The sequence below is a fragment of the Heterodontus francisci genome, unplaced genomic scaffold (assembly GCF_036365525.1).
Source record: "Heterodontus francisci isolate sHetFra1 unplaced genomic scaffold, sHetFra1.hap1 HAP1_SCAFFOLD_916, whole genome shotgun sequence".
Taxonomy (NCBI): Eukaryota; Metazoa; Chordata; class Chondrichthyes; order Heterodontiformes; family Heterodontidae; genus Heterodontus; species Heterodontus francisci.
The window spans coordinates 102,830-119,783 of NW_027141045.1; the positions used below are offsets into that span (position 1 = coordinate 102,830).

Genomic DNA, 16,954 nt, shown 5'->3' on the forward strand with positions numbered 1-16,954 from the left:
GAGAGGGACGGGGACGCAGAGAGGGACGGGGACGCAGAGAGGGACGGGGTCGCAGAGAGGGACGGGGACGCAGAGAGGGACGGGGACGCAGAGAGGGACGGGGACGCAGAGAGGGACGGGGACGCAGAGAGGGACGGGGTCGCAGAGAGGGACGGGGACGCAGAGAGGGACGGGGACGCAGAGAGGGACGGGGACGCAGAGAGGGACGGGGACGCAGAGAGGGACGGGGTCGCAGAGAGGGACGGGGTCGCAGAGAGGGGCGGGGACGCAGAGAGGGACGGGGTCGCAGAGAGGGACGGGGACGCAGAGAGGGACGGGGTCGCAGAGAGGGGCGGGGACGCAGAGAGGGACGGGGTCGCAGAGAGGGACGGGGACGCAGAGAGGGACGGAGATATGAATAAAATTGGTAAACCCCAGCTTTAAGAATTCTTTTGAATGTAGAGTGAATTGCTGAACGCAGTTACCTGGAAATGGAAGATTCCGGCGTATCCTGGGCCGAAGGATTGTCCATTGGGAACGACTCTGCTGAGGATTTCCTCATTGAGGGTTAGTGAGGCAATGGCTGCCAAGAGCCAGCAATCACCTGAAAGACAAACTCCACCACCTCACATTTCACACACACAACCCCAGAGTCATCACTAGAAAATCCTGTTAACAATGTAAACAGCTTCAGATGTGAGGGTCCTTGAGAGGATTCAGAGGAGATTTATCAGAATGGTTCCAGGGATGGGGGATTTTCGTTACAAGGTTAGGTTGGAAAAGCTGGGGTTTGTTCTCCTTAGAACAAAGGAGATTGAGGGGAGATTTAATAGAGTTGTACAAGATTATGACAGGTTTAGATAAGATCGACAAGGAAAAGCTGTTCCCATTGGCTGATGGTACAAGGACTAGGGGAGACAGATTGACGGTTTTGGATAAGAGATGCAGGGTGAATGTGAGGAAGAATGTTTTTTACCCAGTGGATGGTAATGACCTGGAATTCACTGCCCATGAGGATGGTGGAAGCAGAGACGATCACTGACTTCAAAAGGACGTTGGACGGCCACCTGAGAGAAATAGACTTGCAAGACTACGGGGATCGAGCCCGGGGAGTGGGACTGACTGGATAGCTCTGCGAAGAGACAGCATGGTCTCGATGGGGCGAATGGCCTCACTCTGCTGTAAATGACTCTGTGAGATATAGACTGTAACAGGACAACGTTTCACCATATCAGTTTAATACAATGGAGCTTGGGTCAGACTTCACACAACTTGGCATTTTGGAATTTTAGAATGGCTTTCATTGACTGAGAGCAGGAGGTGGGGGGGCGGGGAGGGGGGTTAGCTGAACAGGTAGAGAGAGATACCACAGGTACAAACAACAGAAAGATTCAATATATCAGAGTTAGATACAGAGTAAAGCTCCCTCGACACTGTCCCCATCAAACACTCCCAGGACAGGTACAGTACGGGGGTTAGATACAGAGTAAAGCTCCCTCGACACTGTCCCCATCAAACACTCCCAGGACAGGTACAGATACAGAGTAAAGCTCCCTCGACACTGTCCCCATCAAACACTCCCAGGACAGGTACAGATACAGAGTAAAGCTCCCTCTACACTGTCCCCATCAAACACTCCCAGGACAGGTACAGATACAGAGTAAAGCTCCCTCTACACTGTCCCCATCAAACACTCCCAGGACAGGTACAGCACTGGGATTGGCTGCTCTCTGATTTGGGAGCCTGAGTGCATCAACGAGGTGCAGCTGACTGTTGCTGTGTGCACAGGTTGGAGGCTGCAGGCTGTGTGACTGCTGCAAGAGGGAGAGACTGAGACTGAAAGAAGGGTTTTTCCACATTTTCAACAAAGGAAGGAAGGCAGAGAACTGGAAGAACTGGAAGCTCTTTTGTGAGTTTGTTTTGTACTGAAAGTCTTTTTCATTGATTGTTGGGGGTGGGGAAAGAAGAGACCTGAAGACCTTGGGTGGGGCTGTATTGTTCAATAGGGAGCTCCTGTGTTTAACATCTTTGGATAGGGAGCTCCCTCCCCACCCCAACTACTAAGCCTGGGACAGCTGGAGCTGCCCAGGTGAAGAGACTTATTATCTGAACATCAAAGGAGGCGTGTGCCTGGGCAGCTTACAGCTGACCCAGGTGAAGACATCACCCCACCCTCCCAACTGGAAGACCAGCTACAAGACTTGTGCAATACTAACAAAGACTGATTCCTCTTGGCCTTCCTCTCCCTCAGCCTCTTCCCCTGTGCTACATCCTTTAAGTGTTTGCATTTTTGATTTATTGTATTTGCTCTTTTTTTTTCTCTCAACAAAGTGCTTGTAACTCTTCCACCCCATGACTTCTCAGTCCTCTCCGGTGGCGGGGGCCCTCCTATGCTGCAGCAGCTGCGACAGCTGCTCCTGTGGCCCCGTCACCATTTAAAATCTTATCAAAGCATGGGGTGAAGAGTTACACCCATCCTAATATGACTATTGAGGCTTGTGTTAAGGCAATGGCCGTGGTTGTCGGCCCCTCGGCCATTGTTGCAGCCTCAAAGATGTATGGGAAGGCTGTGTTCTTCCTGAAGACCGAGCGGGCTGTGTCCCTCGCCCTAAGTACGGGGCTCACAGTGGGTGGGATTTTCCTGCCAGTGGACCCTCTGGGGGCCACTGCACATCGGGTAAACTTGTCGAACGTCCCACCCTTCATTCCTGATGAGCTCCTCCTCCCCCACCTACACCATCTGGGGGAGGTGAAGTCAGGGATCACCCCAGTCCCGCTCGGTCTTCGGGAGCACAGCCTCCGACATGTCTACTCCTTCCTCCGCCAGCTATTCATGCAGCTGGCGCGGGAGGAGGTCTTGGAGGGCCACTTCAGTATAGAGTTTCAGGGGACGGCCTACCGCGTCTTCTGGACCTCGGATGGAGCGCGGTGCCACGTCTGCAAGGGGGTGGGGCATGTTCGTAAGAATTGCCCCAACCTCCCGGCCGCCAGCTCCACCTCGGCGGCCCAGAGTGGTTCCACAGCACCTCCTCCCACTCCCCCAACACATCCAATAAACACCGCTCAGTCGGTTCCGGAGGCTGTGGTTTTCACAGCCTCCGGCGGGGAGGGGCGCGTCCGTCCGAGCGGAAGGAAGACGCGGGGAAAAAAGAAACATCATGAGGCGCGTCCCCTGGACACTTTGACTCAACCCGAGCCTGAGCTCAGCCCAAAGCCCATTCCCATGGAATCCACCTGTCCCAGGGCAGGGCTCAGGCCCAGGGTGACTAAAAAGGGAAATAAGGGTGCGGAGGCGGAAGCCTCTGATGACATGGAGGTCTCTGAGTCTCCGCGCCCAAGTGCGAAAAAGAGGAGAAGGCACCCCTCCACAGAAATAACACAGGGCCCTGAGGTGCAGGGCCCATCTGTTGGAGGGGAGCTGCCTCCTGTTTCTGGTCCTCAGGTTCCCCCTACAGCCACCACCAAGGCTACAAAGTCCGGGCAGGTGTTCCCTATTCCTCAGGATGGAGGGGAGGGGATGGCCCCGGTACGTGAGGCCCCTCCTAAAGGAGTAAGTGGGGCCCTGCTTGTGGTGGGGGAGCCTGGGGAAACCGCCCATTCCGCCACTGCTACTGGGTCGGGTGCCCTGAATGAAGGGGAGGGCGAGGCCCCAGAGGGTCGGGCCTCCCAGCCGGAGTCCACCACCAACCAGGAGACACCCGACCCAGTTATAACTGAGAATGCTGCCCCATCTGCTGGGCCTGTGGGTGCTGGCGGAGCGGGAGATAGCCTCCTCCCTCCGCCTCCAGTCTCGGCTCCGGCTGGTTTCCCGGAGTCGGGAACTTCTGTCTCCCTTGGACCACTCATTGCCCTGGGGACGGAGGTGGAGGGGGGTCCTGAACCGCTGGTGCCTACAGGCTCCAGTTTCACAATAGAACCCAGAGAGAACACCTCCGCCATCGATCCTGGGGGTGGGATCGTGACGGAGGCGGGACCAGCTGGCGCGGCCGGGACGTCCGCCCCACAGTGTGTGGTGGATGTGTCGGCCGCTGGCGCTGACGACCCGGAGGAGGATGGGGATTCGGTGCGGGGCACGGAGGATGATCTTGATTCCATCGCCAGTGAGGTGGTGGAGTCCCTCGTGCCTCCCACCGAATCTCCTCTCATCCCCACGGCGGAACTCCGGGATTTCCTCGCGGCTTGCAGGGGTTGCTGCAATAAAGTTCAGCTGGCCCTCGACCGTTGGTCGAATCTGGCGCTGATCATACAGTCCGTCCGTGCCGCCCTTAAGATAGCGGGCAAGCGTGCGGACGTGAAACTGGTTGAGAGGCGCCGTTTTAATGTGTTCCTCAATGGGTTGCTGGGGGAGTGGAGGGCCAGGTGCACTTCCACTCCCTCCTCACAGTGAGCTGTTGGTGACGGGTTTTAAGTACCTTTGACATGAAGATAACCATAGCCAGCCTCAACATCAACGGCAGCAGAGGGGCTCACCGCAGATTTCACAATCTCTCAGTCCTTAGGGAAGGGAGATACGCGGTGAGCTTTCTGCAGGAAACCCACACCGTTCCGGGAGACGAAGCCACCTGGCTCCTGGAGTGGCAGGGTGGGGTCTACATGAGTCACCTCACCCCTATTTCTAGTGGGGTGGCTATCTTGTTGGCCCCGACTTTTCAGCCGGAGATCTTGGGGGTCAAGGAGCTAGTGCTGGGCCGCTTGCTCCACCTCGCCGTTCGCCTGGGTAGCGTGCCGCTCCACTTTGTGAACGTGTACGCGCCCAGGCCCGGCGCGTTGCAAGCGCGCTTCTTTGAAGAAGTGTCCGCTCTCTTGAGCTCCATCGATAGCGGCGAGTGCATCATCCTCGGGGGGGATTTTAACTGCACCCTCGAGGTGGGGGATCGCTCTGGTCCCCAGCGCGGCCAAACGTCAGTGGAGAAGTTGAGGGGACTGATTAGCTCCCTTAACTTGGTGGACGTCTGGCGGAATCTCCATCCCGACTCCAGCGCCTTCACGTGGAGGTCTGGAGGAGGGGGGTCGCGAATCGACCACCTCTACATTTCGCAGGCGTACGTCTCCCGCGTTTCGGCGGCCTCCATGCGGCTGGTGCCGTGCTCGGACCACCGCCTGGTGTGGGCGGAGTTTACTCCGCTCCGCACGTGGGCGGGGTCCGCGTACTGGCACTTTAACAACCGGCTGCTGGAGGACGTGCGATTTCGGGACTCGTTCTGTCGATTCTGGGCCGACTGGAGAAGGAAGCAGGGGGGCTTCCCCTCCTTGAGGCTATGGTGGGATGTGGGCAAGACTCACATCCGCGTCTTCTGTCAGGAGTACGCGAAGGGGTCGACCAAGAGGCGGGAAGCCGAGATCGGGCGCCTTGAGAGGCAGGTGTTCGACTTGGAGTCCCGCCTCGGTCATACCGTCGTGGACCCGGCCCTGTGGCAGGCGTACAAAGAGAAGAAGGGCGCGCTGAGGGACCTGCAGCTCATAGGGTCCCGAGGCGCGTACGTGAGGTCGCGGATCCAGATCCTGGAAGATTTGGACCGCGCCTCTCCCTTCTTCTACTCGCTGGAAAAATGGCGGGGGGTCCGTAAGCAGCTCGCCGACGACGGATCCTCCATCACGGATCCGGAGGGAATGGGCCTCCTGGTCCGGACTTATTACAGTGCGTTGTTCTCTCCGGATCCGTCCAGCGAGGATGCGCGCAGAGTTTTGTGGGAGGACCTGCCGCAGGTCAGCCCGGAGGGCGCCGAAGGATTGGAGGCTCCGCTCACGTTGGCGGAGCTGACTGGCGCCCTCCACCAGCTCTCGAGGGGCAAATCCCCAGGGCTGGATGGGTTGACCGTGGAGTTCCTCAGGGCGTTCTGGGACGTCCTGGGGGACGATTATGCGCGGGTCCTGGGGGAAAGCCTGGCGACCGGGGAGATGCCCCTCTCGTGGCGCAGGGCGGTCATCGTCCTGCTGCCGAAGAGGGGCGATCTCCGCCTGCTTAAAAACTGGCGTCCGGTCTCCCTCCTCAGCACGGATTATAAGATCTTTGCCCGGGCGATGTCTACCCGCCTGGGCTCCGTGCTGGCCCACATGATCCACCCCGACCAGTCCTACACGGTCCCGGGCCGGTCCATCCAGGACAACATCCACCTGGTCCGGGACCTGATCCATCTTTCCCAGAGGACAGGTCAGTCGGTCGCCTTTCTCTCCCTCGATCAGGAGAAGGCGTTCGACAGGGTGGATCACGATTACCTTTTCGGGACTCTGCGCGCTTTCGGACTCGGGCCGCATTTCGTGGCCCGGGTCCGACTTTTATACGCCGCCGCAGAGTGTCTAGTCAAAGTTAACGGGTCCTTGACGGCGCCCCTTCGATTTGGGAGAGGAGTGCGTCAGGGGTGCCCCATGTCCGGCCAATTGTATACCATCTGCGTGGAGCCCTTCCTGTGCCTGCTTCGCAGGAGGTTGACGGGATTGGCTCTGCGCGAGCCGGCCATGCGGGTCGTCCTCTCGGCTTACGCCGACGACGTGCTCCTCGCAATCACAGATCCCGTTGACTTGCGGAGGATGCGCGACTGCCAGCAGACCTTTTCTGCCGCGTCCTCCGCGAGGATCAATTGGGAGAAATGTTCCGGACTCCTGGTTGGTCAGTGGCGGGTGGACTCCCTGCCGGAGGAGATGACACCTTTTGCGTGGAGCACCACGCACCTCCTCTATCTGGGAGTCCACCTTAGCCCCGCTGAGGAAGCCTGGCCGGCAAACTGGCAGGAGTTGGAGGCGAAAGTCACCGCTCGGCTGGGGCGCTGGACAGGACTGCTCCGAGTGCTTTCCTACAGGGGCCGAGCGTTGGTCATAAACCAACTGGTGGCCTCCATGCTGTGGTACCGGTTGATCACTTTGGCCCCGCCCCCTGTATTTGCCACCAAGATCCAGAAGAAACTCGTCGATTTCTTCTGGGGCAAGAGGAAACACTGGGTCTCTGCCGCGGTCCTGAGTCTCCCGATCGAGGAGGGCGGTCAGTCGCTGGTGTGCGTCCGCACCCAGGCTGCGACTCTCCGCCTTCGGACCCTGCAGAGATACCTGTACGTCGAGCGTCCTCCCAGATGGTGTGCGCTGGCGACGTATTTTTTCCGCCAGTGTCACTGCCTTCAAGACGACACGCAGCTCCCGGTGGAGTCCGTTAGCCGCGCCTCTCTGAGGGAGTTGCCTGTCTTTTACCGGGATCTTTTCCGAGTCTGGAACATGGTCGCCTCCAGTCAGGGCGCTCCCCCGCCGGCGGAGGAGAGCGCCTCGACTGTCCGGGCGGCCGACTCCGGGGACGGTCCGGCGGGCGGAGGAGTAGCCGAAACCCCCGGGACGCCCCTCACTGCGGGTGGCGAGGGGGCTCGGGAGTGCGGAGCGATCCCGGCCGAGCTGACCCCCGCTCGGCCGGAACTGCTCATTGGACCCAGGCCCCGAAACCCTCCTCGGGAGCCGGTCCCGCACAACCCGAGCCGCCTCTCGGAAATGCCCTCCGTGCCATTCCAATCGGCGCGGAGGGGTTTCCTGTACCGGCTGCTCCTGCACACTCTCCACTTCCTCGCCCTAGTCAGCCGGCCGGACACGCCCTGGTGGTCTGCGTTGCCATCTGGCGGCGAGGGGAAACCCCGATGGAGGTCTCTCTACGCGGGAGTCTTCCCCCTTTACATCGGGGACCTGGGGTGGAGGGTGCTGCACAGAGCAGTCCAGTGCAATAGGCTTTTAAGTAGGTTCACGGACTCCCAGGCCAGCTGTACTTTCTGCGGCCTGGATGAGTCCGTGTTCCACATTTATACGGAGTGTGCGAGGTTGCAGCCCCTATTTGAGTATCTGAAGGGGCTGCTCCTCAAATTCTGGCTGCACTTCAGTCCCACGCTCCTGATCTTTGGGCACCCGGTGCGGAGGGGCTTGGGCCGGGAGGAGGATCTCCTCGTCGGTCTGCTCCTGGGCCTGGTCAAGGTGGCAATTCACAGGTCCAGGTTGCGGGCCGTCGGGGGGTCCGTCCTCCCCGATTGCCTGCCCCTCTTCCGCAGTTAGGTTCGCGCCCGGGTGTCCCTGGAGAAGGAGCATGCGGTGTCCGCCGGTACGCTTGAGGCCTTCCGCGACCGGTGGGCACCGCAGGGACTGGAGTGCATTGTCGACGCCGAGAATGGCATTTTAATTTAAGTTTTATTTAATTTCTTTGTTTTTAATGAAGTTATTTTAAAGAATATAAGTATGTATATAAAGGGGGCCTGAGGAATAAAGGCCCCCTCGACAAAAAAAAAAACGGGGGTTAGATACAGAGTAAAGCTGGTCTGATTAGTAAGTTTGCGGACGACACAAAGGTTGGTGGAGTTGCGGACAGTGATGAGGATTGTCAGAGGATACAGCAGGATATAGATTGGTTGGAGACTTGGGCGGAGAGATGGCTGATGGAGTTTAATTCGGACAAATGTGAGGTAATGCATTTTGGAAGGTCTAATGCAGGTGGGAAGTATACAGTAAATGGCAGAACCCTTAGGAGTATTGACAGGCAGAGAGATCTGGGCGTACAGGTCCACAGGTCACTGAAAGTGGCAACGCAGGTGGATAAGGTAGTCAAGAAGGCATACGGCATACTTGCCTTCATCGGTCGGGGCATAGAGTATAAAAATTGGCAAGTCATGCTGCAGCTGTACAGAACCTTAGTTAGGCCACACTTAGAATATTGTGTGCAATTCTGGTCGCCACACTACCAGAAGGACTTGGAGGCTTTGGAGAGGGTACAGAAGAGGTTTACCAGGATGTTGCCTGGTCTGGAGGGCATTAGCTACGAGGAGAGGTTGGATAAACTCGGATTGTTTTCACTGGAACGACGGAGGTGGAGGGGCGACATGATAGAGGTTTACAAAGTTATAAGCGGCATGGACAGAGTGGATATTCAGAAGGTTTTTCCCAGGGTGGAAGAGTCAGTTACTAGGGGACATAGGTTTAAGGTGAGAGGGGCAAAGTTTAGAGGGGATGTGCGAGGCAAGTTCTTTACACAGAGGGTGGTGAGTGCCTGGAACTTGTTGCCAGGGGAGGTGGTGGAAGCAGGTACGATAGCGACGTTTAAGAGACATCTTGACAAATACATGAATAGGAAGGGAATAGAGGGATACGGACCCCGGAAGTGCAGAAGGTTTTAGTTTAGGCAGGCATCAAGATCGGCGCAGGCTTGGAGGGCCGAATGGCCTGTTCCTGTGCTGTACTGTTCTTTGACTGGTGAGGTACAGGTGCAGATTGTCATGTGGAAATATGATGTTGTGTCTATAACAGAGACACAGCTCAAAGAAGGGCAGGTCTGGGTGTTAAATATTCCTGGATACAAAGTTGAGGAAGGGAAGAAAAGGGGGAGGGATGGTGGTATTGATTAAGGAGACATTACAGTGCTGGAGAAAAAGGATGTCCCAGAGGGGTCGAGGACAGAATCAATTTGTCTCGAGCTATGGAATAAAAATGATGCAGTTACACTGCTCGGTGTTGTCTGTAGACCACCAGCTAGTGGGAAGGACGTGAGGAACAAATTTACAAAGAAATTACAGAGGTGGAAAAATTATCGGGTAGTTATAATGAGGGACTTTAATTATGCAAATATAGACTGGGATAATAGTAGTGTAAAGGGCAGTGAGGGGCGATTGTCTACAACACTGTGTTGCTGGTCCAATGAGAAAGGAGGCACTGCTGGACCTGGTTCTTGGGCCAAGTGGATCAAGCATCAGTAGGAGAGCATTTAGGAGATAGTGATCATTGTATCGTAAGGTTTAGGCTGACTGTGGAAAAGGACAAAGAACAATCCCGGGTAAGAATAATTAACAGGGGGAAGGTCAACTTCAATGGGGTAAGAATGGAGCTGGGGTGAATAAATTGGAGTCGAAAGCTGGAAGGAAAACCGATAGATGAACAATGGGCTACCTTCAAAGAAGAGACCGTTTGGGCCCTAAACGCACTCTCTAAACAAAGCACCCAGCCCTTAAACACGGACCCTAAACATAGCACATGGCCCCTAAATGCAGTCCCAAATTGCAGTCCGTAAACACAGCTTCTGGCACCTTAACACAGTCCTTAAATACAGTCCCGAAACACAGCAACGGCTCCTAAATGCAGACCCTAAGCACAGAACGCAGCCCCGAAACAGTCCCTAAATGCAGACGACAAATGCAGCACTCAGCCCCTAAAAACAGTCCCTAAATGCAGACCCTAAGCACAGCATCTGGCCCCTAAACACAGTCCCTAAATATAGCATCTGCTCCTAAATGCAACCCCAAAACACAGCACCCAGCCCCTAAACATCGTCCCTAAATGTAGACCCCAAAGAGATCACTCAGCCCCGAAATGCAATCCCTTAACTGAGCATCTGGCCCCGATGTGCAAACCCTAAGTGCACCACCCGGTCTCTCAGTGCAGTCTCTAATTGCAGCACCTGGTCACTAAGTGCAGTCTCTAATTGCACCACCTGGTCACTCAGTGCAGTCTCTAATTGCACCACCTGGTCACTAAGTGCAGTCTCTAATTGCACCACCTGGTCTCTAAGTGCAGTCTCTAATTGCACCACCTGGTCTCTAAGTGCAGTCTCTAATTGCACCACCTGGTCTCTAAGTGCAGTCTCTAATTGCACCACCTGGTCTCTAAGTGCAGTCTCTAATTGCACCACCTGGTCTCTCAGTGCAGTCTCTAATTGCACCACCTGGTCTCTAAGTGCAGTCTCTAATTGCAGCACCTGGTCTCTCAGTGCAGTCTCTAATTGCACCACCTGGTCACTAAGTGCAGTCTCTAATTGCACCACCTGGTCTCTAAGTGCAGTCTCTAATTGCACCACCTGGTCTCTCAGTGCAGTCTCTAATTGCACCACCTGGTCTCTAAGTGCAGTCTCTAATTGCAGCACCTGGTCTCTCAGTGCAGTCTCTAATTGCACCACCTGGTCACTAAGTGCAGTCTCTAATTGCACCACCTGGTCTCTAAGTGCAGTCTCTAATTGCAGCACCTGGTCTCTAAGTGCAGTCTCTAATTGCACCACCTGGTCACTAAGTGCAGTCTCTAATTGCACCACCTGGTCACTAAGTGCAGTCTCTAATTGCACCACCCGGTCTCTCAGTGCAGTCTCTAATTGCACCACCCGGTCTCTCAGTGCAGTCTCTAATTGCACCACCTGGTCTCTCAGTGCAGTCTCTAATTGCACCACCTGCTCTCTCAGTGCAGTCTCTAATTGCACCACCTGGTCACTAAGTGCAGTCTCTAATTGCACCACCTGGTCACTAAGTGCAGTCTCTAATTGCACCACCTGGTCTCTCAGTGCAGTCTCTAATTGCACCACCTGGTCACTAAGTGCAGTCTCTAATTGCACCACCCGGTCTCTCAGTGCAGTCTCTAATTGCACCACCTGGTCTCTCAGTGCAGTCTCTAATTGCACCACCTGCTCTCTCAGTGCAGTCTCTAATTGCACCACCCGGTCTCTCAGTGCAGTCTCTAATTGCACCACCTGGTCTCTCAGTGCAGTCTCTAATTGCACCACCTGCTCTCTCAGTGCAGTCTCTAATTGCACCACCTGGTCACTAAGTGCAGTCTCTAATTGCACCACCTGCTCTCTCAGTGCAGTCTCTAATTGCACCACCTGGTCACTAAGTGCAGTCTCTAATTGCACCACCTGGTCACTCAGTGCAGTCTCTAATTGCACCACCTGGTCACTAAGTGCAGTCTCTAATTGCACCACCTGCTCTCTCAGTGCAGTCTCTAATTGCACCACCTGGTCACTAAGTGCAGTCTCTAATTGCACCACCTGCTCTCTCAGTGCAGTCTCTAATTGCACCACCTGGTCACTAAGTGCAGTCTCTAATTGCACCACCTGCTCTCTCAGTGCAGTCTCTAATTGCACCACCTGCTCTCTCAGTGCAGTCTCTAATTGCACCACCTGGTCACTAAGTGCAGTCTCTAATTGCACCACCTGCTCTCTCAGTGCAGTCTCTAATTGCACCACCTGGTCACTAAGTGCAGTCTCTAATTGCACCACCTGCTCTCTCAGTGCAGTCTCTAATTGCACCACCTGGTCACTAAGTGCAGTCTCTAATTGCACCACCTGGTCACTAAGTGCAGTCTCTAATTGCACCACCTGGTCACTAAGTGCAGTCTCTAATTGCACCACCTGGTCTCTAAGTGCAGTCTCTAATTGCACCACCCGGTCACTAAGTGCAGTCTCTAATTGCACCACCTGGTCTCTCAGTGCAGTCTCTAATTGCACCACCTGGTCACTAAGTGCAGTCTCTAATTGCACCACCCGGTCTCTCAGTGCAGTCTCTAATTGCACCACCTGGTCTCTCAGTGCAGTCTCTAATTGCACCACCTGCTCTCTCAGTGCAGTCTCTAATTGCACCACCTGGTCACTAAGTGCAGTCTCTAATTGCACCACCCGGTCACTAAGTGCAGTCTCTAATTGCACCACCCGGTCTCTCAGTGCAGTCTCTAATTGCAGCACCTGGTCACTAAGTGCAGTCTCTAATTGCACCACCTGGTCACTAAGTGCAGTCTCTAATTGCACCACCTGGTCTCTCAGTGCAGTCTCTAATTGCACCACCTGGTCACTAAGTGCAGTCTCTAATTGCACCACCTGGTCTCTCAGTGCAGTCTCTAATTGCACCACCTGGTCACTAAGTGCAGTCTCTAATTGCACCACCCGGTCTCTCAGTGCAGTCTCTAATTGCAGCACCTGGTCACTAAGTGCAGTCTCTAATTGCACCACCTGGTCACTAAGTGCAGTCTCTAATTGCACCACCTGGTCTCTCAGTGCAGTCTCTAATTGCACCACCTGGTCACTAAGTGCAGTCTCTAATTGCACCACCCGGTCTCTCAGTGCAGTCTCTAATTGCACCACCTGGTCACTAAGTGCAGTCTCTAATTGCACCACCCGGTCTCTCAGTGCAGTCTCTAATTGCACCACCTGCTCTCTCAGTGCAGTCTCTAATTGCACCACCTGGTCACTAAGTGCAGTCTCTAATTGCACCACCCGGTCTCTCAGTGCAGTCTCTAATTGCACCACCTGGTCACTAAGTGCAGTCTCTAATTGCACCACCTGGTCACTAAGTGCAGTCTCTAATTGCACCACCTGGTCTCTAAGTGCAGTCTCTAATTGCACCACCCGGTCTCTCAGTGCAGTCTCTAATTGCACCACCTGGTCACTAAGTGCAGTCTCTAATTGCACCACCTGCTCTCTCAGTGCAGTCTCTAATTGCACCACCCGGTCACTAAGTGCAGTCTCTAATTGCACCACCCGGTCTCTCAGTGCAGTCTCTAATTGCAGCACCTGGTCACTAAGTGCAGTCTCTAATTGCACCACCTGGTCACTAAGTGCAGTCTCTAATTGCACCACCTGGTCTCTCAGTGCAGTCTCTAATTGCACCACCTGGTCACTAAGTGCAGTCTCTAATTGCACCACCCGGTCTCTCAGTGCAGTCTCTAATTGCACCACCCGGTCTCTCAGTGCAGTCTCTAATTGCACCACCTGGTCACTAAGTGCAGTCTCTAATTGCACCACCCGGTCTCTCAGTGCAGTCTCTAATTGCACCACCTGGTCACTAAGTGCAGTCTCTAATTGCACCACCTGGTCTCTCAGTGCAGTCTCTAATTGCACCACCTGGTCTCTCAGTGCAGTCTCTAATTGCACCACCTGGTCACTAAGTGCAGTCTCTAATTGCACCACCTGGTCACTAAGTGCAGTCTCTAATTGCACCACCTGGTCTCTCAGTGCAGTCTCTAATTGCACCACCTGGTCTCTCAGTGCAGTCTCTAATTGCACCACCTGGTCTCTAAGTGCAGTCTCTAATTGCACCACCTGGTCTCTAAGTGCAGTCTCTAATTGCACCACCTGGTCTCTCAGTGCAGTCTCTAATTGCACCACCTGGTCTCTCAGTGCAGTTTCTAATTGCAGCACCTGGTCACTAAGTGCAGTCTCTAATTGCACCACCTGGTCTCTAAGTGCAGTCTCTAATTGCACCACCTGGTCTCTCAGTGCAGTCTCTAATTGCACCACCTGGTCTCTCAGTGCAGTCTCTAATTGCACCACCTGGTCACTAAGTGCAGTCTCTAATTGCACCACCTGGTCTCTCAGTGCAGTCTCTAATTGCACCACCTGGTCACTAAGTGCAGTCTCTAATTGCACCACCCGGTCACTAAGTGCAGTCTCTAATTGCACCACCCGGTCACTAAGTGCAGTCTCTAATTGCACCACCCGGTCACTAAGTGCAGTCTCTAATTGCACCACCTGGTCACTAAGTGCAGTCTCTAATTGCACCACCTGGTCTCTCAGTGCAGTCTCTAATTGCACCACCTGGTCACTAAGTGCAGTCTCTAATTGCACCACCTGGTCTCTCAGTGCAGTCTCTAATTGCACCACCTGGTCTCTCAGTGCAGTCTCTAATTGCACCACCTGGTCACTAAGTGCAGTCTCTAATTGCACCACCTGGTCTCTCAGTGCAGTCTCTAATTGCACCACCTGGTCTCTCAGTGCAGTCTCTAATTGCACCACCTGGTCTCTCAGTGCAGTCTCTAATTGCACCACCTGGTCTCTCAGTGCAGTCTCTAATTGCACCACCTGGTCTCTAAGTGCAGTCTCTAATTGCACCACCTGGTCTCTCAGTGCAGTCTCTAATTGCACCACCTGGTCTCTCAGTGCAGTCTCTAATTGCAGCACCTGGTCACTAAGTGCAGTCTCTAATTGCACCACCCGGTCTCTAAGTGCAGTCTCTAATTGCACCACCCGGTCACTAAGTGCAGTCTCTAATTGCACCACCTGGTCACTAAGTGCAGTCTCTAATTGCACCACCTGGTCTCTCAGTGCAGTCTCTAATTGCACCACCTGGTCTCTCAGTGCAGTCTCTAATTGCACCACCTGGTCTCTCAGTGCAGTCTCTAATTGCACCACCTGGTCTCTCAGTGCAGTCTCTAATTGCAGCACCTGGTCACTAAGTGCAGTCTCTAATTGCACCACCTGGTCTCTAAGTGCAGTCTCTAATTGCAGCACCTGGTCACTAAGTGCAGTCTCTAATTGCACCACCTGGTCTCTAAGTGCAGTCTCTAATTGCAGCACCTGGTCACTAAGTGCAGTCTCTAATTGCACCACCCGGTCTCTCAGTGCAGTCTCTAATTGCACCACCTGGTCTCTCAGTGCAGTCTCTAATTGCACCACCTGGTCTCTCAGTGCAGTCTCTAATTGCACCACCTGGTCTCTAAGTGCAGTCTCTAATTGCACCACCTGGTCTCTCAGTGCAGTCTCTAATTGCACCACCCGGTCACTAAGTGCAGTCTCTAATTGCACCACCCGGTCACTAAGTGCAGTCTCTAATTGCACCACCTGGTCACTAAGTGCAGTCTCTAATTGCACCACCCGGTCACTAAGTGCAGTCTCTAATTGCACCACCTGGTCTCTCAGTGCAGTCTCTAATTGCAGCACCTGGTCACTAAGTGCAGTCTCTAATTGCACCACCTGGTCTCTCAGTGCAGTCTCTAATTGCACCACCTGGTCTCTCAGTGCAGTCTCTAATTGCACCACCTGGTCACTAAGTGCAGTCTCTAATTGCACCACCTGGTCTCTCAGTGCAGTCTCTAATTGCACCACCTGGTCTCTCAGTGCAGTCTCTAATTGCACCACCTGGTCTCTCAGTGCAGTCTCTAATTGCACCACCTGGTCTCTCAGTGCAGTCTCTAATTGCACCACCTGGTCTCTAAGTGCAGTCTCTAATTGCACCACCTGGTCTCTCAGTGCAGTCTCTAATTGCACCACCTGGTCTCTCAGTGCAGTCTCTAATTGCAGCACCTGGTCACTAAGTGCAGTCTCTAATTGCACCACCCGGTCTCTAAGTGCAGTCTCTAATTGCACCACCCGGTCACTAAGTGCAGTCTCTAATTGCACCACCTGGTCACTAAGTGCAGTCTCTAATTGCACCACCTGGTCTCTCAGTGCAGTCTCTAATTGCACCACCTGGTCTCTCAGTGCAGTCTCTAATTGCACCACCTGGTCTCTCAGTGCAGTCTCTAATTGCAGCACCTGGTCACTAAGTGCAGTCTCTAATTGCACCACCTGGTCTCTAAGTGCAGTCTCTAATTGCAGCACCTGGTCACTAAGTGCAGTCTCTAATTGCACCACCTGGTCTCTAAGTGCAGTCTCTAATTGCAGCACCTGGTCACTAAGTGCAGTCTCTAATTGCACCACCCGGTCTCTCAGTGCAGTCTCTAATTGCACCACCTGGTCTCTCAGTGCAGTCTCTAATTGCACCACCTGGTCTCTAAGTGCAGTCTCTAATTGCACCACCTGGTCTCTCAGTGCAGTCTCTAATTGCACCACCCGGTCACTAAGTGCAGTCTCTAATTGCACCACCCGGTCACTAAGTGCAGTCTCTAATTGCACCACCTGGTCACTAAGTGCAGTCTCTAATTGCACCACCCGGTCACTAAGTGCAGTCTCTAATTGCACCACCTGGTCTCTCAGTGCAGTCTCTAATTGCAGCACCTGGTCACTAAGTGCAGTCTCTAATTGCACCACCTGGTCTCTCAGTGCAGTCTCTAATTGCACCACCCGGTCACTAAGTGCAGTCTCTAATTGCACCACCTGGTCACTAAGTGCAGTCTCTAATTGCACCACCCGGTCTCTCAGTGCAGTCTCTAATTGCACCACCTGGTCACTAAGTGCAGTCTCTAATTGCACCACCTGGTCTCTCAGTGCAGTCTCTAATTGCAGCACCTGGTCACTAAGTGCAGTCTCTAATTGCACCACCTGGTCTCTAAGTGCAGTCTCTAATTGCACCACCTGGTCTCTCAGTGCAGTCTCTAATTGCACCACCTGGTCTCTCAGTGCAGTCTCTAATTGCACCACCTGGTCTCTCAGTGCAGTCTCTAATTGCACCACCTGGTCTCTCAGTGCAGTCTCTAATTGCACCACCTGGTCTCTAAGTGCAGTCTCTAATTGCACCACCTGGTCTCTAAGTGCAGTCTCTAATTGCACCACCTGGTC

At 54.2% G+C, this 16,954-nt stretch overlaps 1 protein-coding gene across 1 annotated transcript in view; it reads right to left on the minus strand.

Annotated features, from left to right (window-relative positions):
* Positions 1-16,954, minus strand: part of LOC137361887 (calpain-2 catalytic subunit-like) — a gene marked incomplete at its 3' end in the record, with an annotated part of 157,257 nt that overhangs the window by 64,683 nt on the left and 75,620 nt on the right. The window contains 1 exon segment of the mRNA XM_068026486.1: positions 465-583. Within this exon segment, the coding sequence (XP_067882587.1) occupies positions 465-583 (119 nt within the window).